Raw genomic sequence first — 25,431 nt, forward strand, 5'->3', positions numbered from 1 at the left:
CCATCTTTGAAGAACCCCTATCTATGGCAGAGCTGGGTCTCCTCCGTGCCCTCAGCCCCCCGGCATCTCGCACAGGTCCCCCTTCACTCACATTAGCCAGGACTCCTCTAGTCCCAGTGCACAGGAGCCTGATTCAAACTGGCTTGGGCAAAAAATAAATGGCATTAGCTTCTGTTCCTAGAAACCCAGCAGGACTACACTCAGGCACAGATGGATCAAGGCACCAGGGTAATGATGCACACCTGTGCTTTGCTCCCTATCTTGGCCCTGCTGTACTTTTGGGTGGCTTCGTCCTCAGAGAGGCTCTAACAAGGCAGTAACAGCAGCTCTAGATCACATTCCACCAGCCCAGCCAACTCTGAAAAAAGAGAAGTCTTGGTCTTGAGGTCCAGAGCAGCTCGGTGATCCTGATTGGCTTGGTCCGTCTCACGTGAGTTCCTGAGCCAATTACTGCAGCCTCTCATGAGCTAAGCCTGGATCTAGCCATGAGCCGGGAGCAGATGGGGCCCTGTGGATGAGGAAGGGCCAGTATGGGAAAGCTCAAGGTGAGGTGGCACAAAAGAGCACAGCAACATGAAGTTATAATCTGTTTGCTTTCTGTGTCTAGACTACCAAACAGAGCCTGCCACACATTAGATGCTCAGGAAATGTTTTCAGAATGACATGTGTGGGGAGTATAAGATGCAGCCTGGGAGATGTCAGTTCAATGCTATGCCATTAGAATGTCTCTGATATTTCAAATTCCGATATGTACAATGGTTAGGCAGGAAACAGATGACTGGTGCAGGCCAGGGGACCTGTCAGAACCAGGGAAAAAAATGCCCCTATCTTAGATTATCGCATCTTGTGAATTTTTTTTTTTTTGATAAGGTGAATATCTGGATGTCAGTGTGTAAAATCTAATATTTAAATTCTGACAACTAATTTTAAAATATATATATATATAAGCAAGCCCATGGGCTACCTCTGTTTAAGAGGATGACAAGAACCATTATTTTAAATTAGAATGAGAGGGGAAGAGCAAGAGCCTTCTGGAAAGCCACCTTTTGGGGTGGGGGCTGCTTGGACGACTGCAAGAGAGTGCAGTCACTCCGCACCACCCCCTCATCAACCCCGGTGGCAGACTGCACACGAGGGCCCAAGGGCCCAACCCAAGAGGAGGGCCATCTCCTCAGATGTCTCTCATGTTTTCCACCCGGAATCAGGCCTATCTTCCCCAGAATGCCCTTCCGCCCTGGCCAGGCAGAACTGATTTTGTGTCTTGGGGCCTCCCAGAGCCCCTAAGGAGAGCTTGACTGAAAGTTTGAACATTCTTCACAGCAGGTGATTCGGTCTTGATTTGCTGGATGCATTCAGCTGAGTTACCAGCTCCAAACAATATGAGAAATAAAATACTGGCCACACTCTTACATTTACAATTACACGGGTGCTCCCACCAGCAGCCCCAGTGCCCCCCACTTACCAGCCAAGGTCCTTCTTAGAAATGGAGCACTGCACAGGATGGGCACAGGAGGCTTTGTCAAGGTCTAGGAGGCCTGGTCAGTGCCACATTACAGGTGGAGAACCCAAGGCAGAGAGAGTGAGCGGTGTGCCAAAGTCACAAGTGAGGGAAATACAGAGCTGGGACTGGGAACTGGATTGTCTGCTCCATGCCCATGTAGTGTTCATTCTAGACCCTGCTCTGCCATAAATACCAGGAGACTCTCTATCCCTTCCCAGGAAATCCTTTGGGAGTTTTTCCTGCACCCCCCAGACTGGCTGTGCAGTGGCTATAGGTTTCTCATGTTGGTCTAGTGGCCCAGAGGCAAGGCTTGGAGCCCTTTCTATGCAGGAGATATTTCTGTGAGTCTTGGCCATGAGATGAGGTGGCTAAAGGCCTGGGGTCAAATCTCACCCTGCCTCGTGTTTGGCCATGGGATCTCTCTATCCCTCAGCTTCCTTATCTGTGAATTAGGCGTCTTAACAGCGTAAGACTGTATAACTCACATGGAATATTTAGAATTACTGTGATCATAGCCTCCTGGATAACAAACAACTGTCATCCCCTGGGATAACCAACCAACAGCCTTCAACTCCAATGCAGGGCCCTGACGGATGGCTCTGACTTCCGGTTTGATGTGACATCGGCTCCAGTTCACACCCTCCACACCTGCTGCCACTGGGGGTGGAGTGTGGCAACCTGCTTTCCTTTGGGCCCATCTCCCAGGTCCACTTCCCATGAAATAATAACTGCACCTCTGTGAGCCTCGGAGTCCTCATCTGTAAAATGAGAACCAAGGAATAACACCTGTCTCACAGAGTACTTATCAGGACTGTAGCAGATTTATCTCTGGTGGATAACCCAGAGATAAACAGGTGTGAATGAAAGTCGCCAGCTCAAAGAAGAGACTGGCCCCCTGAGACCTAGCACGCTATGAAACCCAGAAGGGCCTGCAGAGGTTAGTGTAGGGACAGAGCCCATGTACAAATCCCCAGGACAGAGGGTACTCAGGACCCACATGCTTTAGGTATCAGTTGATTTTTGCAGCTTTGGAGAGTGTGTCCAGTCACTGACTCAGTCAGATTGCCACTCTTCCCCAGACTGCTCACACCAATCTGTTCACTGGCACGTAGATACAAGCGAGTATCTCTGACACTTCAATTTTCCACAAACCCACTTCTGATACTGAGGATGCATGTTGCTGGTGGCTGGAGCCATCCTTCCCGATGGTTCAGCACCTGCTTCCCTGGGTTAGCTATGCCCCCTCATGACTGCCTGCCCTGGGGATGCAGAAGAGCAGACTCGGGGAGAAGTGGGAATGGGAGTTATCTCAAGCAGCCCATCTGCCACAGGCTTGGTGACATGGGCTGGACAGCCTATGTGGCAGGTGCAGGCAACCTAAGCATTGTTGGCAATGGGCCCATGAAGCTAGTGGCTCTAAGAAGAGCCATTTCTACCCCTAGGAGAGAACATGCCTACTCTTCCTGGGCTCGGGGCCTGGGACTGCAAAGTACAGGCAGCTTGTCAGGGACACCGTGTCAGGGAAGGGACAACGCCTCCTATGTCAGCATTCCAGAAGAAGGGTCAGCACAGGGAACCAGAGACACTCTAAGACAGTAGCAATGGATGTCAGTGTTTCCTCAACTTCACAGGCCCCATCTCCAAAAGCAAGCTGATGCCACCACAACGTATCAGCTTCCCTCCAGGGTCACAGAGGTCCCAACCCCAAAGCTAAAGTGATGCTGCTGGAACCTGGAGGGCGCAGGAAGGCTAGTGTGTTTGGGTCACGAGCCTGGCTCTTCTGAGGAAATGAATCCACAAAGAGGTGAGACAACTTTTATGTGAAGGTGACAGAATGATCCACGAGGTCTAAAAATGAGGCTTATGAGACAGAAGATGAAGGGGTGATCCTGTGAACCCAGAGCTGTTCCTCGTTCCCAGCTAAGGTCTTGTTTTCCCTATTTGTTGGAAATCCAATTAACTAAGCACCTACCATGTACCAAGTGGCCTCTCTCATTTAACTCTTGCATCAGGCAGGATATGCTAGGATATGCTGCAGTAACGAACAACCCCAGATCTTAGCGCTTAAAGGATAAAGATTTACTTCTCATTCTGGCTATATGTTCAGTGTGTCCAGTCTGTTCCCTAAGGGACAGACTGACAGGGGTTCTCTTTTGACACAGCCCTACCAGTACTGTGGCAGGACAAAGTAATGTGCTAGCAATTAAATACTTCTACCTGGAAGTGACACCTGCCACTTCTACTCACATTTCATTAGTTAAAGTATGTCACATGGCTTGATCCCCTTCAAAGAGGGTGGAGTACAATAACTCTATATGTATACCCAGAAAGAGGGGAAGCAGAACGTATGATTTCCCAAGTGAATCCTCTTACACAGGTGCTGTGAATCCCAGTCCACACGCCTGAGGGGTTTCCTAGAAGGCTGCTAAGTTCCAGCTGGGCTCTATTCCTCTGAGTAGGCGAAAGATTTAACTTCAGTCATTCCTGAGGATTTTCTGCCTGGTCCATGGATTTGATCAAGATCCCAGGATCTTGCAGTGTCAGAATGTCAGGGAGAGAAGCTTTAGTGCCATTTGCAATGGACTGAATTGTGTCACCTAAAAATTCACATGTTGTACCCCTAACCCTCAATACCTCAGAATATGACTGTATTTGGAGATAAAGCCTTTAAGAAATGACTAAGTTAAAATGAGGCCATTAGGGTGGGTTCTAATCCAACCTGACTGGTGCCCCTATAGGAAGAGGAAATTGGGGCACACAGAGTGACACGAGGGGTGGGCATGCACAGAGGAAAGGACACAGTGAGAAGGTGACCGTCTGCAAACTGAGGAGAGGCCTCAGAAAGAATGAACCCTGCTGACATCTTGATCTTGGACTTCCAGCCTCCAGCACTGTGAAACAATAAATGTCTGTTGTTGAAGCCACCCAGTCTGTGGTACTTTGTTAAGGTAGCCAAGCAAATTAGTACCCCACTGCTCATATGTCCACACCTGTTATCACTGAACCTCCAGTGCTCCTGGCCACGGGGACCTGCAAGTCTCAGAGCCCTGCTTCGTCGATGCCACACACTAGCAGCTGAGAACCCTGTGCGCAGAGTCTTCCTCCCTAAATTCATAAGTGTGCCATCTTATCTGGAGCCTGGCCTTCACCATACCTGGGGTCCCAGTGTTCAGGGACACACAGGCTTCATTCCCAAGGAAATTCCCACCTATTTCTTTCCACAAGCCCTTGCTGCTCTCTGTAACCCTAGGCATTTGAAAACAAAGTCAGAAAGTAATCCACCAGCTGTGAGCCTTCCTGGGCAAAGAAGCCCGGGTCCAAACTCCTGTGACGTGGAAGGAAAGAGAAGGGTGAAGTTCAAGAAGAAAATGACAAAAATTGCTTTCTCAAAATATTATCCTGTCTCCCTCAAGTGAGGGGCATACCATTATCCTCATGTGTTTCAGTTAGGATTGAGCTTGCCATAAACAAGATAGTTTCTCTTGTGTAAAAGAAGTGTGTTGGTAGCAGCCCAGTGCAGCTACAGCAGCACCATCATCACTAGGGTCAGAGTTCGTTTTGTCTTTCTATTTGACAATTCAGGTATCATCAGGTGACAACCAGTCCTCTGCTACCTTGTGTTACTGATAAGGAAACTGAGGGTCATAGAGAAGACATGACTTGCCCAGGGACCACAGCCATGAGCATCAGCACTAGGGAGATAAGACTGGAACTTGGGCCACATATGGTGAACTCCATCACCATATCAAGACTTCCAGAACCCCCCACATCCTGGCCACTCTTCTACATGATGTGAATAGCTACCCTAAGTTGCCTCATAATCCAAGATGTCTGCTGGAGAGTCAGCCATCACATGTGCATTCCAGGAAGCAGGAAGGAAAAAGGCAGAATGAGGGTACATCTCCTAGCAGAGTCAGTATCCTTTAAATAGCCTCTGCTAATGTCTTCTACTTCTGCTAACATTCCATTTGCCAGAAGTTAGTCATATGAGTGACTGCAATGGAGGTGAGGAAGTGTCACTTTTTACCTGGGTGCTTCACTGACCCACAAAACACCAGGCTGCTATTACTAAGGGAGCAAAAAACAGGTATCAGGTGACAACCAGTCCTCTGCTACTTTGTGTCACTGATGAGGAAACCAAGGGTCAGAGAGAAGCCATGACTTCCCCAGGGACCACGCCATGAGCACTAGGGAGGTAAGACTGGAACCTGGGCCACATATGGTGAATTCCATCACCGTATCAAGACTTTCAGAACCCCCCATATTCTGGCCACTCTTCTACATGATGTCTGTTCCCACCCAGGCACAGCACACAAGATGTGGTCCAAGCAGAACAAATATGAGTCGGGCTCTTCAGAAAGATAACAAATTTGAACAGTCAGTGAGGCTATGCTGGTAGGAGTTAAAACTGGTCCAGTCTCTATGAAAGGAGTATTGGTTTAGATTAAATTCAACTATAAGAGAAAAATCCAAAATAGTTTCAATGAGACAGATATTTATCTCTCACATTCAAAAAGTCATCTGAAGGTAGGAGATCCAGGGCTGTTATAGACGAGCCACATGTCAGGGATATGGGCTCCTTTTATCTTGTTGCACTGCCCCAAGAGGCTTCCATTCCCAAGACAACCCAACCCTATGATTCAATATGGCTGCTACAACTCCAGCCATTGCGACCACAACCCAGTTAAGAGGAAAGAACATAGCTTACCCTCTCTCTCTGAGGGTGTTGCATGCACACTTACATCCCATTGACTAGAATTTAGTTACATGGCCACATCCACCTGCAAGGAAGGCTATAAAATGTCATCTTTATTCCAGGAAGCTCAGTATCCAGCTAAAAATCAGGCATTCTACCACAGGAAAAGAACATATACTAGGGAACAGCTATTATCATCTGCCAGACTATAAGTATAATTAAAATTAATTAAGACTATGTGTTCCAGCAATTCCACTTGCATGAGTTACCAAAAGCATATTTATAAGAATTTTTATTGCTGCATTGTTTGTTGTTGCAAAATATATTAGAAACAGAAGTATATCCCGAGGGAACTGGTTAGATAAATTGCCATGTATCCATAATGCATGCAGCTGCCAGAATGAATGATCTCCAGATCAACTGTCAACTGGAGAAAACTACGGAGCATTTACAATCCCAAACCAGGGGTAATACACACACACACACACACACACACACACACACACACTTCCAGAAGGCTATGGAGACCCTGGCTTCACAGTGCTTCTGGGAGCAGGACAAGAAACAATGTCAAAGTCAAGGTAATTCACCTCCTACTGTATAACCCCTTGCAATGCATGAATTTTTTTTGGTCACATAGATTACTTATTTAAAGAAACAAATTTTAAAGTCAAAACAAAAAGCAGCAGGTTTCTAACCTCTTTTCTTCTATTGACACCTCCCTATGGACTCTCACTGAGCCAACCAGGCTGACGCTGTGGCATCTTAGATTGCGCATACATCAAAAGTTCCCAATAGTGAACCCAGCCCTAGATTTGACCATCAAACCCCCATCTGGCCCCCGATACTTTCAGGCTTTCCTTTCTTGCCTAACAGGATTCTTCGCAAGCTGTGAGGTCTCAGCAAAGTGTGCCATGTGGAGCAGTCCTGGGGTCCCCTCAGCTGGGAGCCCAGCCCACTGGCTGTGCCTTTGCACTTGGCCTTCCCATGGCACTGACAGCCCTCTGGGCCCTGGATCCTGGGGAGCCGGGCATGTTGGCCTCACTGCCATAAGTTGTGTCAGAATTGGTGCCCTTGGTGCCGACCTATGAAAGAGGGTGGCAGTGGAGGTGGGAGCCAGGCCCGATCCTTAGCACCCCCACTGTCATGGCCTAGACCTTGTCCCCTCTGACAGTGAGGATTATATAACTGACATCTTCCTTTTTCCTCTGTGAATTGTAGACAAAACCAAAATTAGCTACACCGGCAGTGGTATGGACATGTGAACCTCCCTGTTATTTCAATTTTCTCAGTGTTTGACTCTGACTTTCTCCATTTTCAGCTCATCACATCCATTCTAATTATAAATGTCACTCCCTAGCATTCTATCTTCTGAGTGCCTACTGTGTGCCAAGCACTGTTCTAGAGGCCAAAAATATGTTATCATTATTGTTCCATTCCCAAATGCCAGCTATTTACACTTACTATACTCCAGTCCTTACAAAAACCCTTGCAACACAGGCTTTCTTATTCCCATTTTACAGATGGTAAAACTGGAGCTGGGGGAGGGGAAGTGGCTAGCTCAAGTCAACAGAGCAGTAGGAGTAGAAAAAGGACAGGATCCATAATCCAATCCCACACTCTTCAACAGGGCAGGGAGACAGCCCACAGAAACCACAGTTTTTTCCACATCTTTCTCCTCCACAACTTCTCTCTACCTCCCAACGGCCAGCAGGGCCTGCGCACTAGCCAGTGTTTTTTGGTTGAGCCCCTAGAGGGACTTACTGGGACCTTTGAAAAACCTAGCCCTTGGGCTCCTAAAAGGAACCAGTCCCCTATTCCTGAAGAACATCCACAGCAACACCTTCTGCTCCTTTTCCTTTTTATTAAAAAATAAATCAAGAAAATATACACACTTCAGCCCACCTGCCAGAGTGGGCTTTGAGGAGGCCAAAGCACTTGGGGCGGGGGTGGTGCAGTTGGCAGACCAGTCTTGGATACCCAGGCTTTTTCCTTTGGAGAAAGGTGGTACCCTCAGCCAGCCTAGCCAGGACTGGGCCTGGGAGATCAAAATCTGGGCCACAAGGACATGCGGAAGGGTAGGTGGCCCCCAGGTAAAGCAAAGGTGGCCAAGCAATTGGGGGCTCAGAGAGCAAGACAGCGCCTGCATAGGTCTGCTACACACACAAACTCCCGTGACCTTGACCTCCTCTGCGAACTCTATATTCTGTGGCCTCCTGTCTGGTCTGCCCCCCAAAGGCCCCAGCACACCTTCCAGCCAGGGCAGCCCATTTAGGCATTGAGAGCCTTCCAGCGCTCGCTGTCCGTGCTATTGATGCTGCCGGTGTGGCAGGGCATGGAAGCAATATCATCCAGGTAGGCCACCCCGCCAGCTGAGTCAAACTGTGTGCTGGCAGCACCCGCCGCCTCCAGGCCTTCTCGCCGGGCCACAGCATAGGGCTGGGGAAGGTGCATATCTGGTTCCTCAGTCTCGTCCACTTGGCATTTGTAGGAGAAGAGGATCTTGGGCTCCGAGCTGATAGGGAGGACAGAGGGGCAAGGGAGCACCACTGTTTGAGTCTGGAAAGGCCCTCTCTCACTGGGCAATGAGGCCATAAGACCAGGAGGAAATACGTCAATGGCTGCCTAACACCTGCCCAGAGGTCCCTATTACTTGGTCTGTAGAGTCTAACAGGACTAAAACCCAGCCGCCTCCTCCTCTTCCTGGCTGTGTGAACTTGGCTGTGGAGCTTCTGTGTCATTTCTCACCCAAAATGCATGCAACAACCCCGACCTCAAAAGCTCTTTGTGGAGGATGAAAAGCCTGAAACAACACCTGGCCAAACATGCTCAGCAAGCATTGGCCGTAACCTCCACCCCTTCAGCTCTTACACCACCCACTCTTTACTCGCCTGATTCTTCAGTCCTTAGGATCATTTCTGAGAAAGAAAGCATTGCACCCAATTTATAAACAGGAGCCTGAGGCTAGACTGGGACTGGGCTGGGAGAAAGCTAGTCCTTCTCACTAAAGCCCTTGTTCAGCATTTCCATGTGAGAGGAAGATACCTTGACCCACCCTCACACCTGGAAGGTGAAGGATGTTGGGGAAAAGTGCCCTTGTTTCCACCACCTTAGAGGCCTGGGGTCTATCCCTCAATCTCATATGTTTCACCCGTCTCCCTGACACACCTCCAAACATGCATGTGTACAAAAGTGCATCCCACCTCATGCTCAAATATACACCAGACTTCCCCCAACCCTGTTCTGCTCCCCAGCTGCCCCCAACTAGAATACAAGCTGCATGTGCATTCGTGTCTACTTTCTTCCGATTGTGTACGGGGCTACAGCAGTGAGAATGTATGCTGAAGGAATAAACTAATCTATTCTTAAATAAAATACAGCAACTGTAGAACAATGTGCATAGCCACTTTCTCGCTTGTGGGGAAAATGTACATGTCTGTGGGTGTTGCAAATATTATATGTACATGTGTGTGTCTGTTTATATGTGTACATATGTAAATACATGTTATATACATATATGTATGTATGTGTACATATGCATGTGTACATGTGTGTGTGCACGAGTGTGCATATGGGCATGCATGTATATGTATACATGTGTATGTAAATACATACATTCTGTCTGCCTCCTCTGTCCTGATGAAACCTGCACCTCCACAGCGAACAGGGAGGCTCAAAACACTGCACTGTGCCACAGAACGCAGACGGCGCTGTTCTTCTGGAAGCCACACGGGGGCGCCCACAGCCCTCCAACCCAGGGAGCCCCAGTCCACCAGCCCAGTGAGCCCTTGTGGAAGAACTCACCCGAAGAAGCCCCGGAGGAAGGCCACGTATATGAGGGGTGCAAAGAAGCTGAAGTAAAGGAACGTGGTGGCGTCCACACAGCTGGGAGAAGGGAGGCGGGTCAGAGCGAGCCTCATTGGCGGGTCCTCCCCCTCCCGGCGCCCTCCACTTCACCTACCAGAGCCCCTCGATGATGTCAGCGCAGAGCAACGCACTCCCCAGACCCTGCAGCAGGTTGAGGAGTGCCAGGATGCCTGTGTACACGTAGAAGCTCCTCCTCGCTGGAGGGTGAGGGGCGTGAGGTCCTGCCCTCTCCTCCACCCCTTGAGCCCCTGGGAGGCCTCCTTCTCACCTCCCACCCACGCCTCTCCATCTCCAGGCCACAATGGCCCAAACAGACCCACCACCACCCCTGCTCCCAGCTGTGTCCCAGAGCTGCTCACAAGGCAGGGAGATGCGCTCCTTCAGCGGGGTCTTGGGAAGCATGACCACCAGAGAGTACACCTGCAGATACAGAGTGGGAATGAGAAGGATGCTGGGGAGTACCAGGCCCAGAGCTGGACGTACCAAGGCATCCAGGCTCCGGCTCACCATGCCACCCCTAGACACCCAGGCTTGGGGCCCACCCTTCGCCTCACCAGGAAGAAGAAGCAGGAGCTGACCAGCCAGAAATGGCGGCCCCCATGCCCATAGATGTTGAAGTCCTCAGCTGAGAGGTGGGAATCGGGGTACAGGATCTCCAGCGTCCCCTGCAGGGGCAGGCAGGGGAGGATCTCACAGGCTCCTGCCACCTGGAAAGCCCCCTTCCTGGGGCCTTCCGGGGTACAGAGCCCTGAAGCACTCCACCCCACCGGACCCAGCCCAGGCCTGGCCCTCAGAAGTTCCTGCCCTACCTGCTTTCCAGCCATACCCTGCCCATCTAGCCCCAGCACCCAGAACAGACCAAGAATGAGGCAAGGGGCAGCTCCTCCCCCAATCTAAGAAAGATCCCTGGAAGCAAGGCTCTCAGTGTGGTCTGCAGACCTGCATCCTCCTACCTAGGCTGCCTGTTAAAATGGCAGGTTCTGGGCAGCCTCCCCTCCCCAATCCTGACCTACGAAATGAGACTCTGAGGGGGCCCCAGAACCTGCTTTGCTAACAACAAACACCCCAGGTAATTCCTTAGATGCATTTAAAGTTTGAGAACATTATACGTGTTTAACATTCAAACCCTGATCCAGGACCAGAAGTTGGTGGGTACTTGGCCCTCACTGACTGTAGGCCTCCTCCAGGAAGTCCCTGAGGCCACCCTTTCCCACCTTGCCACCCTTACCTGGGTTACAGAGTAGGCCAGGGACAGCACTGTGGTGATGGCCAGCACCCGCTTGATGCTTGATTTGCTCTCCAGATGACCTGGAAGAAATGTGCTGTTCAGTCAGCAGGAGCCAGCCCAGGTGACAGTGGTGGGGGCAGGCCCTAGCCAGGGAGGGGTGGGGAGAGCACTGGCCCCAGCAGCAGACGCACCAAAGGCAAGGCCCAGGATAACCACACTCAGCTCGATGGCCAACAGGAAGAAGCGGGTAATCTCCCACAGGATCTGGACACAGAGTGGGCAGAGCGTCAGCCTGGGGGCCCAGTCACCCTCTCCCCAGCGCCCAGCACGCCCCTTGTTGGCAGGCCCAGCCACACCTTATCAGCCACAGTTGCCGCATCTGAGGCGCTGACTGTCATGGACACCACAGCCCGGGCGATGCCCACCAGCGCCACCACGAACACCTGATGGGTGAGAGGGGGTGTGGTGGAGTTGGAGAATGAGGCCTCTGGGAGCTGTAGGGGCAGCACACCCACATACCATATCTGCAGGTGCTGATTCCTCTAGAACAAAAGAGATCCCAAGCGAAGCAAGTGCAGAGGCAGGGAGACCCTCCACTGGCCTGGTCCTCTTCTTCTGGGCCTCAGTATCTGAGCTACACTGACAGTCCCAGAATAGTTAGTAGGGTGCCATGGTGGAGCCAGACTGCCTGGGTTCACATCCCAGCTCACTGCTTCCTGCCTCTGAGACCTCAGGCAAGTAACTGCACTTCTATGCCTGTTTCCTCATCTAAGAAATTAAGGTAACAGCAACACCTACTGCATCCAGGGAGTGGGGTCAAATGGGTAAATAAATGTAACAGAAGAATGCCTGGCACCCAGTAAGTGCTAGGTTCACATCTGCATTAGTCTGGTCATATTAATGGTTTTAATTCTGAGACATAGGGGCTGGGGGAAAGGAGGTCACAAGGAAGAGGCATCACAGACCCCGGGGAAGGTGCTGCATGCACCAGCAGATATTGCAGAAGTCCCTGTGCTCGGCATCGGTGGCGTTTGTTGGCCCACGACCCATCCCTTCCTCTGGAAATAGCCTCAGTCCTCTCCCCACCTCTCCTTCACGTGGTTGGAAGGGGCTGGCCTCCCCACTCCTGGCTTCAGGGACTAGCCTGCGACCTAGTGCTGGCCATTCACATATGTGATTCTCCTGGTTTGGGAATGGGGTGGGAGACCCAAGGAAGTTGAGTGAAAGTCAAGCCAGGACATCCGGTGTAACTACTGGGAAAGGAAGTTGAGGGGATGCAAACTCGGAGCTGCTGAGGCTGCCTGAGTGCCAAGAGTGTGGAGACTGCTAGAGACAAGGTCATCGGATGCCAAGCTGAGAGAAAGACAGAGACAGTGCCAGACAGCATCACTGAACCCCTGAGTCCAGCCATGCCCAAAGCCCTGGGACTTGTCACTTTCTCAGTCAATATGTTCCTTCCAGCTTCTGTGTGTTTAAGTTTGATTTTCTGACACACACAAACAAAAGAGCCCAGATTCATACACACTCCATCCTTTGTGCCATGAAAGCCATGTCTGAGCCTTGGGGAGGCCAACATCACTTAGCAAGGCAGGCTGCAGAAGCAACAAACTGCTCTGTCCCTACTGTATACCAAACCCTTGCTGGGCAGGAGCTATGCACACTGTCATTTGGTGTTCATAGGAGCACCTCGAGCTAAAGCAAATCTGACACACATCATGTAGGAGGGAACTGAGGCACAGAGAAGTCAAGGCACTGGCTCAAGGTCATTCAGCACAGCTTGGGTTCAGAGGTGGTCTGTCCAAGTGCATTCTTATCACTGCCTCCTCTCAAGGATGAAATCTCCCAGAAGAAAGCGAGGCCAGTGCTGACACCCTTGGCCCTGCCTCATATTCCTGGGCACTGGCCCTGGGTCCCTTTTCCCTGCCAGCTCCTTCAGAAAAGGCATCTGCCTGATATACAACGGATGCTTAATATCTGTTGAATAAATACACAAACAAGTAAATGGTCAGAGAGGCAGTAGGAAAGAGCAAAGAAAGCAGACCTTGGTCCCCACCCCTTCCCACCACTACCTTATGTCGGGGGTTGGGGAGAAATGGCCTCCATGGTTCCGCACAACCTCCTCTGATCTGCTTCTCTGTCTGGCCACTACTCACTCCTCTGACTGGGGAGTTCTGACCCAGGCCACAAAAGAGAGACCGGGGAGCCACTCAGCTCTCCAGTAGCATTAGCTGAGAGGCACAGAGAGAGGAGGACTCCAATCACTCAGGCCTGAGACCAAGGGAGTTGGACGGTCAATATCTGGGGTCCAATCCTGGGCTGCCTTCTCAACCACAACCCTGCTGTCTCTCCACAGGTAACACCCACTAGAACCACTGAGTAAAGAGAATGCAGGCTCTCCCAACAGGTAGGAAGTCTGCTCCAAAGAAGTCTCATAGAATGTATGCATGGATGGACAGATGGACAGGTGGAGGCTCATTGGCATTTTTTTCCCCACCTAGTATCCATTCCTCTTCCCTCCAGTAGTGGTTACTCAGTTTCCTTCCAGGGACCACCATCCTTCTATGGTCTGATTGAACTGACCCCACCCTCCCAGCTCCAAAGTACCCCTTTCCCTACTAGATACAGTAATTGGCTCAGGGATTACCAGAGAATCTAAGGTGGGCCAATCAGAGGGCAGACCAGGTCTATACTGGCACAATCAGGAAAGAGGTATGGAGGCAGCATGTTAGCTCGAAGCTGCTCTTGGCTACCTTTGACACCATACGGGAAGACCTCATCTGAGGTAAGGCCAGAGGAGAACAGAGATGCGGAGAGACAGAATCCTGATGACACTGGTTAATCCCCTGGATTCAGCAATACCTAAAGAGCTGCTTTATTATTATTATTATTATTATTATTATTATTATTATTATTATTACAGAGGCAATTAATAATTCTCTTTTTTGCTTAAGCCAGTTGGAGTTGGGTTTTCTGTCACCAATTGGAGTGAACTCACCAGGATATAGAAGGTGATAAAAATGGGGCTGGAGGTGATGCAGATCTTGGCCCGAGCAAATGGAAGCTTCCAGAGCAGGAAGATGAAGAAGAGCACATTGGGGATGAGCAGCAAGAGGTCCCAGTACCGGACTCTAGCAGATGGGTATAGAAGTCAGCTTACTGGTGAGATTGCACCCCACCCCACCCCCATTCCCATCTCTCTCTCTCTCTCTCTCTCTCTCTCTCTCTCTCTCTCTCTCTCTCTCTCACACACACACACACACACACACACACACACACCAGGAACACCTGCTCACACATAGCCAGCCAGCCCAAAAAGGCCGTGACTGCCTCACCTAGAGGTGCCGATGTCCTCATAGAGCAGCAGCAGACAACGATGTGGCACACTGATGTTGGGCATCAGGGGTAGAGGCAGCGCCGGGTTCCCGTTGGCCCTACTCACCTCCTGCAGGGTGTCCATCCCACCAGCAGCGGCCCTGGGGGAGTGAGCCACCATGTTAGCAGCACAGGGGCCATGTGGCCTTGAGCCTCTCGGTCTCAGGTTCCCAGTGGAACACAAGAGGGGCTACCCGCAGTGGGCATCTGCCCACTGCCCCCCCACACACCAGGCAGGAGGGAAGTTGTGGCAATCTCACACATCACAACCCAACCCCTACACAGGGGCCCAGTCCCTCGTCTCAGGCTGTCTCATGACCCTCAAATAGCAAAAGTACCCATTTCAGTGATTGAGCCTGCCTCCGTGCCAGGCACAGCGATGCAAGCTACTTGGCATCACCGGTTAGTCCCTCCAATCCCGAGGGTCTAGGGGAGAAACAGGGTTCATGTCCCAGCCTGCCTTTACTTCCTTTTCCTATTTGTGCCTTGGTTTCTCCCAGCCCCTGGAATGGGGGTAACAATAGTATGCACCCTGTGAGCACTAGATAAATGACATGAAGCACCTCCAACAGCCCACACACATGAAGTCCTCAGTAGCTGAGCTTTGGCTCCAACCCTCCACACCCACGTAGAACCTATTTGGAGGCTGAGTGACATGTGGGGTCACAGGTACCACGTGTCAGAGCAGGGCATTGTGCATACCTCAGATGGCCCTCAAGCCTTTGTCTCCCTCTGCTACCACCCTGGAAAGTCAGATGCAAATGGAGGAGATTTTGCGCTATGCCTAGAAGTGGAAAGGATGAGGAAAGAGGAGGTGCTGTGGAGGGAGCTGCACCTGCAAAGCAGGGAGCTGCTGGGGGCACCGGAGTCCAGGGGGAAGGGCACAGCCAAGCACCCACCTAATGATCTGAGAATGAGAGGTCAGACTCCAGCCTGGAAGACAAGAACTGGTTGTCTGGGGTCCTGGAGCCACTCTGGACACCAAGGCAGGCTCATGGGCCGGCCGCAGGACTAAAGGGATGCAGCAGTAGAGCTGGGCCCACATTGACAGGGGCAGTGGCTTCCATAGAGAGCTTGGGGAGCCCAGGGAAGGTGAGCCAGGCATGGCCTGGGTACCTGGACATTGCAGACACCAGTGTTTAAAATGACTGAACCAACAGGGCCCTATGACCCACATCTCCACTTTGGGGTATATTCACAATAGCCCCAGGCTGGGGGAAGCCCAAATGCCCATCAGCAGAACACACACGTGAATGGCAGTGTTCACATGAACAACAGTGGAACACTGTGGACATCATTTTTAAAAAATGGATTACTGCTACAGCAACATTAAAGGGCCTCGCAAATGCAAGTGCCAAGCACCAAGTGAACATGTGGTCTGACCCTACGCAGATAGCCACGTGAGGGTCATCTTTTCGGAGGATGGAGGGTAGAGGGGTGGAGGGAGGCATGCCAGCTTCTGGATACTTGATCTGGGTGGTGGGTGCACCAGTGTGCTCGCTGTGAGCAATTCATTGAGCCACAGACCTATAGTTCCTATACTTGTCATCTGTTTGGGTTATACTTCAGTGAAGTTGTTTTAAAATTGAGGTCTTCTTTTATACACAAAGAGCACAGGTCTTCTACTCAGCAAGGAACAGCCCAGGACACTTAGCAAGAAAGATCTGCAGCAATGCAATGGGAATCCCTGCTTGTCTGTCAACTAACACTATCCCTGAAAAACAGCAGGCCCAAGGCAGAGGTAGAGGGAACCAGGGACATCCTCATAGCCAGGAACTTGAGTGCTGCCTCTGGCTGAAAAGGAAAAAAGACTCCATAGGAGGAAGGGGTAAGCCAAGACCTGGGGCTCAGGCCCCTCCATCCCTCTCTCCAATAGGCCACTGACTGGCTCCAGGGTTACATGCCCACCTGCAACTTGAGAACATACCAATAGCAAGGAGTATTAAAGAGAACACATGCCTGACACATAGTAGGTCCAAAGAAAGAAGCTGGTTCCTTCCTTATTCTCTACTAATGGGAAAGGCAGCCAAAGAAATCTGCCCTTGTTTCATTTGTGCAATCTTCCACCAGCAGCAGGCAGTGCTGAGCACCCGCTTTGAGCCAAGAGTACAGGTGCTGGAATACACCTGCTCCCGTGGGACCTTCCTTTTAGAGGGGAGGTCAACAGCCAACACAGACCTCATATTTAAAAAGCAAACTTCATAGAGATAAGTGCTGAGATGAAAAGAGCACAGGGCAGGAAACACAGTAGAAACTGCTGTGGCCCCCATCATACACCCTTTCCTGGAGTACTAGAGCCTGTGGATTCTAGTTCACACATGGCTTCCCAGAGCAATGGCTATTCTCCCAGCCTCCCCTAGTTATGGCCATATGACCAAGTTTTATCCAGCCAGACATAAGCAGTAAGGTTTGCCAATTTCAGGTTGTACCCTTCTCCCTTCCGACTGGCTGGAATGTGAATGTGGTCGTAGAAACAGGAGCAGCCATCTTAGACCACAAGACAGAAGCCATGGATTGAGGATAACAGAGCAATAAGAAAGGTGTCTGGGTCTCAGACACAGTGGAGTTCCATTCACGTCCTGGACAGCTTGCATGAAGACTGTCATGCAACAGACGGGAAGAATCCTCTACCTTGTTATCTCAGCCTTTGTTTCACAGGCTAAGGCTGAGTCCCAGGGAATGCAAAGTGGTGCTGCCTCAGATTGGGCTGTCAGACAAGGTAACATTTGAGCCGAGATCCAAATAACTGAGAAGAAGCCAGCCTTGGAACAATCTAGACAAAGAGCATACCAGAGACAGGACAGTGATGCAAAGACCCCAAGACAAACAGGCTTGACCTGTTCAAAGGGCTGAAAGGCCAATGTGACTACACACGAAATCAGAAAGGTTGGCAGGGCCAGGTCAGATGGGGCCTTGTGACCACATGCAACGTGATTTCGTTCTAAGTGTACTGAGAAGGATTTTCCAAAGGCAGATGACATGGTGCCATTTCCCTGTAGAGAGGCTCGCTTAGCTGCCGTGGACAATGGACTGAAGCAGAGAGACCCAGGAGCTACTGCACACCAGTCCAGGCACATGCGGACAGTGGCTTAACTAGTGAAAGCAGTGAGATACCTTAGGGAGGTCAGGCCACAAGACCTCCCACTGGAGGGAGGGAAGAAAGCAAAGAAAGCTGATATCGTGGTGTCTGGCCTGAGCCCTTGTATGTTTAGCAGCAGTGAGGCCAACACTGTCATTGGCGTCCCCAGCAGACACGGCCCTCTTCTTCCTTGCTAATGAGCTGCTATTTTGTTTCAGGAACCCCCTCCATGGTGCCCTGCATTCAGGACAGGGCCTCCCCAGCGCCAGAAGCTGAACCTTAATGAGTGTAAGTGGTGGTTGTGTGGAACTGTACCAGACACCTAAGCAGGGCACACAGTGCTCTAGTTTGACACAGGGGCAAGGTGCTATGCATTTTTCGTGGACAGGGCTCAGGACTGCCAAATGTCCTGCGATGCAGGAGACAGTCCACCAAATGAATGACCATCCTCCCCTTTGCCAACAGTGCCCTGCAGAGCTCTGGTCTGTCAAGAAGGGTGAGCCCTCTCTCCTCTGTCAGCGGCTGGTTAGGCAAGAATACATGATGCCACATAGGGAGTCTCCTGAGAAAAGTGTTCCTCCCTGACTGGCAAATACCCCCAAGGACAAAGGCCCCCTTCTCTGCGCCTGTATGTAGCTCTTGGGTTGACGTATGATGTCTGAACTGTGGCCATGCTGTATCCATGTGAGGACCAGGCCACCACACTGAGTACAGGGAGCTTATAGATGGCATGGGCTGTGCCACCTCCCTCAAAATTTCTGGTGATATGAGATAACTTGGAAGTGATTGTGAGTTCAAGGAGAAAGATACCAGTCCCCTCTGCCTCACTCCCCACTCCCTGTGGGGCAAACTTCTGGACTTGGCAGCCCCACACCAGCTCTGGCCTAGGATAGAGTGTTAAGCAGCCCCAGTTGGGGCGGGGCTGGGGTATAGGCCAAGCACCCAGCAGCCACGAGGTAGCTAAGAGGCCCCTGTGGCAAAGAGAAGCCAGTGGGGATGAACAGGGGCTAGGAGTGGGAAGAGCTGGATATAGTCCAGAGTGTGGGGTGTCTAGAAGGGCTTCTCTTGGATTTGCCTGACCAGCACCCCATTTTCCTGAGGGGAAACCTCAGGTCCCCTAGTCTCCATCCATGAGGTTTAAGTATAGCTGACTCTACCCCTCCACAACTCCAGGGAATGTGCATGCAATCTAAGCCTGGCCAACAAGGATGCACCATCGTCCTAGCCAATGAGAATCAGCCCTGAGACTTTTGCTGTAATTATTAGGAAAGAGATACAGTATCTGCTGACAGCAGGAAGCCAGAGCTATACCACTTTGCCCCCACATATGGAGACCCATGTGAGAATAAAGCCGACACAGAAGAATGGGGAACTGAGAGACAGATGGAAGTAGAGCCTGGAGACAGAGCCTCATGTGAGCGCCTGGATCCAGCCACACCTGTAGCGAGTTACCCCCCTGGACTTTTCCGTTATAAAATCCCAAATTCCCTTTTTTGTTTAGGCTAGTTTGAATCTGATTTCTCTGATTTACCATCAAAAATGTTCTAGCTACATAGGTTATAGAGAGAGTTGGGTGAATCTGGTTTGCACTTCTGGCTCTGCCATTTACTTGCTGTTATGGTCTTGGGTGAGTCATTTCCCCTCTGTGAGTGTCATGCATGGGAGGGAGGTAGTGCAATAACACTTACCTAACAAAGTTGCCATAAGGACCAAATAAGACCAAAGAAGTAAATGTCTACAAAAGGTCACACACACAAAGCTAACTGCCATTCTTCTTCCCAGAGGAGAGCCTGGGCTGGGGGTGGTGTAGAAAGGAGAAGGATTTGGGTTAAGGGTCTGAGGGCCCCTTGCGAAGCTCCACATGCTACAAGGTCTGATGTGAGGAAGAATGTCAGCTGCTTCCCTCCACCAACTCCCCTGCTATTCAGCAATAACATCAGAGGACCCTTCTCAAGCCCTCCGACCCTCCTAGAAAGGACTTATATTATCCTCACTGTACAGAGCTCAGAGACGGGCAGCTACCTGAGGGGTCGGCAACACAGGCAGTTTGTCTCCAGAGTCCAGGCCCCCAATCAGCAATTTTCCAAGTGCCCCTCTCAGACCTCAGTTTCTCCACCTGAAGATTAAAAAACTTTGCTTCACAGATTTGAGTGCTGTCTGGATCCAGCAGGCCTGAGCTGGGGTTGACAGTCCACATTTCTAACATACTCCCAGGTGGTACTACTGCTGCTCTGAGTTAAGTGGTCTTCAACTACACCAGAACTGCTACTCTGTGTCAAAGCTTATAAAATAACTGAAACAATGATAAAAATAAGATAAAACAACTATGAACACTATAATAAGACACAGGGCAGAGTACTTAAACAACACACTAGCCTCTAAGAAAAAGGGAACTACTATTGTCCCCATCGTAGAGAGGAAGAAAGAAGAGGCACAGAGGGGTTAAGTCACTGTCCCACATTCTCTTCCCAGCAACCATGAGTAAGCTCCTGGCCTTGGGGCAAAAGCCTGGGCAGAGACAGAGGAGGGGTCTCCAAGCTCAGAAAACAAAGATGGTGGGAAGGCTTGCTTAAGGCATGAGAGGAAGGGGTGGAGCCAAGACAAGAGGAAGCAGTGGAACCCAAATAAGGGGAATGGAGAAGGGGATTCATAGGGTCTCAGGACCAGGGAAATTGTCACAGTTTCCTCCACTTGGGAAGGACTCTCCCGACCTCATTAACATTCCAGAGGACTTCTTCCTACTCACTGCTAGGGCCTCTACCTCCCTCCCTTTGTTTGTGGCCAGACTGTGGGGTCAGATTCCAGCTAAGCTCAGGTCACACAGTGCTACTAGACCTGTCAGAAGCCCCTGGACAGAGCCTTCCCCTCTCTGGGCCTCAGCTTTCCTGTCTCTCATCTGTGCGATAGAATTGACCAAGACTTCCCAGAGCTAGTGGGTGAGAAACCTGGGGAAAACAGAAAGTCCTGAGGAAAGAGGCTATAGCTCTTCACAGCTTCCCTCAGTCCTCCCAACACCTAGCATGTTGTTGAGCTTTTAAATCCCCTTATCCTTTAGCCTTGGTGGACACTGTCTTAAGAGAGGCCACTCCTAGTAAGCTGCCAGCAGCCCAAGCAGGAGACCTGCAGGAAGAGGAGCTTTGGGCCTCAACACTCTCCTTCAAGGCCCAACCTGATCTGACCCCCGCCTTCTAGTCTACTTCATTGCCTTCCACAGTCCAGCCCCTGGCTTTCATTCTGTCCTCCTAGCTGCTAAGCTTATGCATATCTCAGGGCTTTTGTGCTTGCTCTTCTCTCAGCATTGTCTCACCATTCTAGCCACATCCTCAGAGCAGCCCTCCTTAACCATCTCTCACAACTAGCCCACCTTGTGTTTTATTTACAGCCCTTAGCCTCTGTCTGAAGTGGCCCTAGCTGTGTGTTATGTTTCTAGTAGCTGTCCGCCTTGGTGCTCATGACCCAATCTCCTAGAACAGTGCCTGGCACAAAATCAGTTCTCAACAAAATGTTATGATGTGGACAAATGAATCTCCAGCACAGTGCAGCCAAGCCCTTCTGGAGAGTGGTGAATGATGGGAGGACCCCAAGCCACAGGGTCAACAAGCCCTGATCATTCCCCACAGCCCCGGAAGGAAGGCCTGTGCATCTGTATGTGTTCACTGTCCCCTCCCAATGACTTCCCCTGCCCACATCTCCCATGAGACTTTCAGTTACCTCCTCCCCTATTCTAATGAGTCCTCACACTAGGGTCCCCCTTCGCCCTCTGAAACTTCCTCGAGGTTGTCCTCTGAGCCTGTGCCCTGAGCGGGAAGGGATCACTCCCTGGAGGAAGGAGCGGGGACAGGTGGGCCCCAGTCCAGATGTGAGGATTGGGGGTTGGGGTCCCGATCAGCTCCAGGCTCCCTCACAGCTGCTGCGGGGTAGACCATAGATGCACCCGGGCTTGACGGGGTGGAGGTGAGGAGGCTCCCCGCCGGGGAGGAGTCGAGGAAGGGCTGTAGATGCAGCGGAGGCCGGGGCCTCTCCGGAGTAGAGGTGCCAGCCCTGCGGTAGGGCTTCACGCTGTGGCAGGAGCGGGCAGAGGGTCCCCTCTTACCTGAGGGTCCCAGGCCGCGCTCAGGTCCCACTCCCCTAGCTGCCCATCTGCCGCTGCTGGTGCGCGGACCCAGCATAGGCCACGAAACTCCGGCCTTCAGCGCCTAGAGCAGGCGGCCAGGAAGCATTGCGCAACAGCCGCGGGCCGCGGGCTCAGCGGAAATGGGTGTAGGTTGGGACGCTAGGCGAGGTGCGGTCAGCTAGCTAGGTCCACCGGACCCCAGGACACTGTGCAGCGCTTCCCGGTAGCGAAGACCAGGTAAGCGGACGCGTTCTTTTCGTTTAGCCAAAACTGCAAAAAACACCCACAGTCCCTACTAGGGGCACTCAGGCCCGCCCCAGCCCCAGTAACCTATAAGAATGAAGCTACAGTGAAAAGAGCGTGCGGACAGCAGAAGGGGCCAATCATATGTCCAGAAGGCGGAGCGGCCCGCTGGCCTCTTAAAGAGACAGCACGCAGCCACCGAGAGGAAGGAAAGACGCTGCGGGGAACTCTAGCGGCGGCATTTCTCACCCAGAAGGAGGCCTGGATCGTGGACGCTGCCACCTCTTGGCCCCCGCGCCTGCCAGCGGTCAGCAGCTGTCAACGGACCAGCTCGCTCCAGCCAGTGCTCCAACTCCCGGGCTTAGCTGAGCCTGACGGTCAGGGGAGAATCCTCCAGGGACCGTCCCCTCGGCGTGCCGCCCTCGGCGCCCTTCAGCGGCAGTGCAGCCAGGTGACCTCTGGCCACCTGGACGAGAAAAGCAGAGTAGGGACGACCCTGCCCCCGGAAGGACGCGTTTCCATCAGCGTGCCACGCTGCCTGAACATCAAAGAGCTCTGGCATTATTGAGAACTGTACAGGATCCAGGCACTAATTTTCACAACCCTGCAGGTTGGTTATTACTAGTCTCATTTTACAGAGAAGGAATCTGAACCTTAAAAACATTAAGTAACTTACCTAAAGCCAAACAACTTGGAAATGACAAAGCCTAGACGCTGCCCCTCCTTCCCTTATTTCTAACTTCAGCAATTCTTTAGGCAACTTCCTCTGGGAAGCCTTCCCTGATTGCCCCATCTTTGCCCGTCTGACATCTATGCTTGACATCTATACTTGACATCTATACTGTATTCTCTCCTGGCTCTTCTGCTGTCTGTCCCCTCATGGTCTGCCCCTACTCCCATGCCCACCTAAAACCAAGTCTTCATTTCCTACCCACCCCCTTCTCATTCAGCATGCTCAAGCCTCATTGGTTTCTGCTTCCCTCCCTTAAATACCAAGCGTTTTCCTCCCTGCTGTCCTCTGTATCTGGCCCCTGTCTGGCTGGCTCTTTGTCATATAACCTCCTCCCTCCTGACATTCTAGCTAAAGTAGCTGTCCAGTCTTTGTTAAATAATGCCCTTTGATTTCCTTCTGAGCACTGTCTCACTGACATGATTATATTCATTTACTTGCTTCCTGGTCGGTCATCAGCCTCTCCCCACAAGAACGTCAGTGTCATGAAAACAGAACCGTGCATGTCACATTCCCTGCAACGTCCTGAGGCTGACTCAGTGCCTGTTGCCAATTGTAGACACCCATAGGAACCCCAAGATACACACCCCGTGATAACAAAGTTGCTTCACAGTTGGTCTGGAATGATATTGGGCTCTGTTCTTCACCTAGCTCCTGTTCTAAAACAATGGGAAGTTATGATGTCACCACTTTGTGACCATTCGGGACTTGGGTTATCTGGGACTGTCCCACCCTGGCAGTAGGACTGCATGCAGTTTCCGTAGCAGCCAACAGAATCTGTGCTCCATGTGGATGCCTGCCTTCATGTATGGGCTATAGGGAGTCAAGGTCAGCAATTAGAGTTTCTGCCAAGAAGTTACACATATCACCTCAACTTACATTTAATTGGGAAAAGCAAGTCCTAAGCCACTTCTAACCTCCAGGGGCAGGAAACTTCTCTCCTACAATGTGCTAGAGGTGGAGAAATGTAGTATCTGTGACCAGACCAAATGCCTACCTTCTATCTTTACTTTTATGCTTTTTGAGACAGACTTCTTGAGAGGAAAAAATGTTTGATATTACTATTACAATGTACAATTCTATATTGTATACTCTGAATTTTGGGCCCCATTTGTAGATTTCTGTGGGATTTTATTTATGAAATAAATAAATTCTATACTCTGAATTTTGGGCCCCATTTGTAGGTTTCTGTGGGATTTTATTTGTGGAATAAATAAGAGTTTGTATTTCACTCCCTTCCTTCAGGGCAGGCAGTGGCTTCTTCACTGCAGTATCCCACACACACAGGATAGAGTGAAGCATTAGCAAATTTCAATAAATAAAAGCGTAATAAAAATCTGACTTCCAAGTTCTCTTCCTTGCCCCTCACCGGCCTTAGGGACAGTCATCTTCTCTAGGCCATGGCTGATAGAAGGTTACTCTACTGTAGAACTAACTGGTTCACTCTTAGCAATGGAGGTCCCAAAATAATAGAGACAAGATGGTCATGCTCAGCTGTAAGTGGGTGCAGTCATCATATAACCATTGAAGTCAGAGTAGTAGTCAGAAGGCTGAATAGATCACCGGGATGAACATACTCAGCAGTCAACAAAATGTCCACAATGGTTCCTTGGTTTGAGTGGCGAGAGTTTTTATAAAGATGAAGGTCAAGTGAAAGTCCCTGAAACTTTCTTCCCCTCACCCACCCACCTCAGCCAAAATAATAAATAACAAACAATATCATATGCCAGGGAAAATAACAGAGATTAATGAAAAGGAAAGGAAACACTGCCAGAACCTACTCTTTGGGTTCTGGAAGAAGTATATTCCACACCTGGCAATGCTGCTCTGGCCCATACATCTCAGGGTGACATAAAAGGCTTCCAGCTTAGAGCGAGGCTCACAGCGGGAAAGGGCTGTCCCATAGGCCACAGGACTCTCAGATCCTATGATATTAGTGGCATATGTGGTGGGAAAAGATGTTGTGGGTGTCGATTTTGCAAGCCCGATTGGGTGTCGATTTTGAGAACTACAAAGCAAATAAAAGCTTTATTTGGGTTTTCTTTTTAAAGAAATTTCAAATCAGGGAGGCACAGATTTGAGTAGAAACCCAACTGTGTTCCTAGGGAGAAAGAAAAGGATTGAGTTTATAAAGACAGAAAAAGAGGGGCTTCCGAAGGAGTTACACAAGTTGCTTTGAAAGAGTTGTAACTGGTGCTGGCAAAGCAGACTTATACTATGCTATAAATGATTAATTGCTTTTGTCTATTACTAGATAAAATTTTTATTTTTTAAATAAAGGATTCAGTGATTCATAGCCAGTTCTGAGAACTGTATCAGGATGCAGCCATTTCATTTAGCCCAGTTCAACAGTTCGGCTGCACGTGGAGAGGCCAGCTTCCTAGAGGCCTCCATTTTAGATTGCTCTCTTGACAATACCAACTTTATTTTGCTGTTCCCTTTCAAATTTCCCCTTTTTGATCAAGATCTTTCCTAAGAAAGCATTGATGATCAACCATGGAGAAGTAATGCTGATCTGTTATTGAAAAAAAGCAACATCGATCCCGCTTCTCCAGGAAGGCTCATTGCTGGTATGTCATGTCCCATGTAAAGGGAAAGTAG

At 50.5% G+C, this 25,431-nt stretch overlaps 1 protein-coding gene across 3 annotated transcripts; it reads right to left on the bottom strand.

Annotated features, from left to right (window-relative positions):
* Positions 1-8,041: 8,041 nt before the first annotated feature.
* On the bottom strand, positions 8,042-22,938 carry TPRA1 (transmembrane protein adipocyte associated 1). Of its 3 annotated transcripts, XM_016121967.2 has the most exons (12): positions 21,837-22,223; positions 15,367-15,448; positions 14,625-14,765; positions 14,288-14,420; positions 11,649-11,735; positions 11,484-11,556; positions 11,293-11,372; positions 10,619-10,729; positions 10,424-10,484; positions 10,159-10,261; positions 10,002-10,082; positions 8,042-8,712 (listed from the first exon to the last, which is right to left on the bottom strand). In XM_016121967.2, the coding sequence occupies exons 1-12, from the start codon at positions 21,910-21,912 to the stop codon at positions 8,469-8,471; spliced, it is 1,272 nt and encodes a 423-aa protein (XP_015977453.1). In that variant the 5' UTR covers positions 21,913-22,223; the 3' UTR covers positions 8,042-8,468. The 3 variants fall into 3 exon arrangements, with proteins under 3 accessions (XP_015977453.1, XP_036085648.1, XP_036085646.1); XM_036229755.1 differs by lacking the exons at positions 15,367-15,448; positions 21,837-22,223 and adding an exon at positions 22,350-22,938; XM_036229753.1 differs by lacking the exon at positions 15,367-15,448 and having other exon boundaries at positions 21,837-22,220.
* Positions 22,939-25,431: the final 2,493 nt, after the last annotated feature.

This window comes from Rousettus aegyptiacus, unplaced genomic scaffold (genome assembly GCF_014176215.1).
Source record: "Rousettus aegyptiacus isolate mRouAeg1 unplaced genomic scaffold, mRouAeg1.p scaffold_m13_p_12, whole genome shotgun sequence".
NCBI lineage: Eukaryota > Metazoa > Chordata > Mammalia > Chiroptera > Pteropodidae > Rousettus > Rousettus aegyptiacus.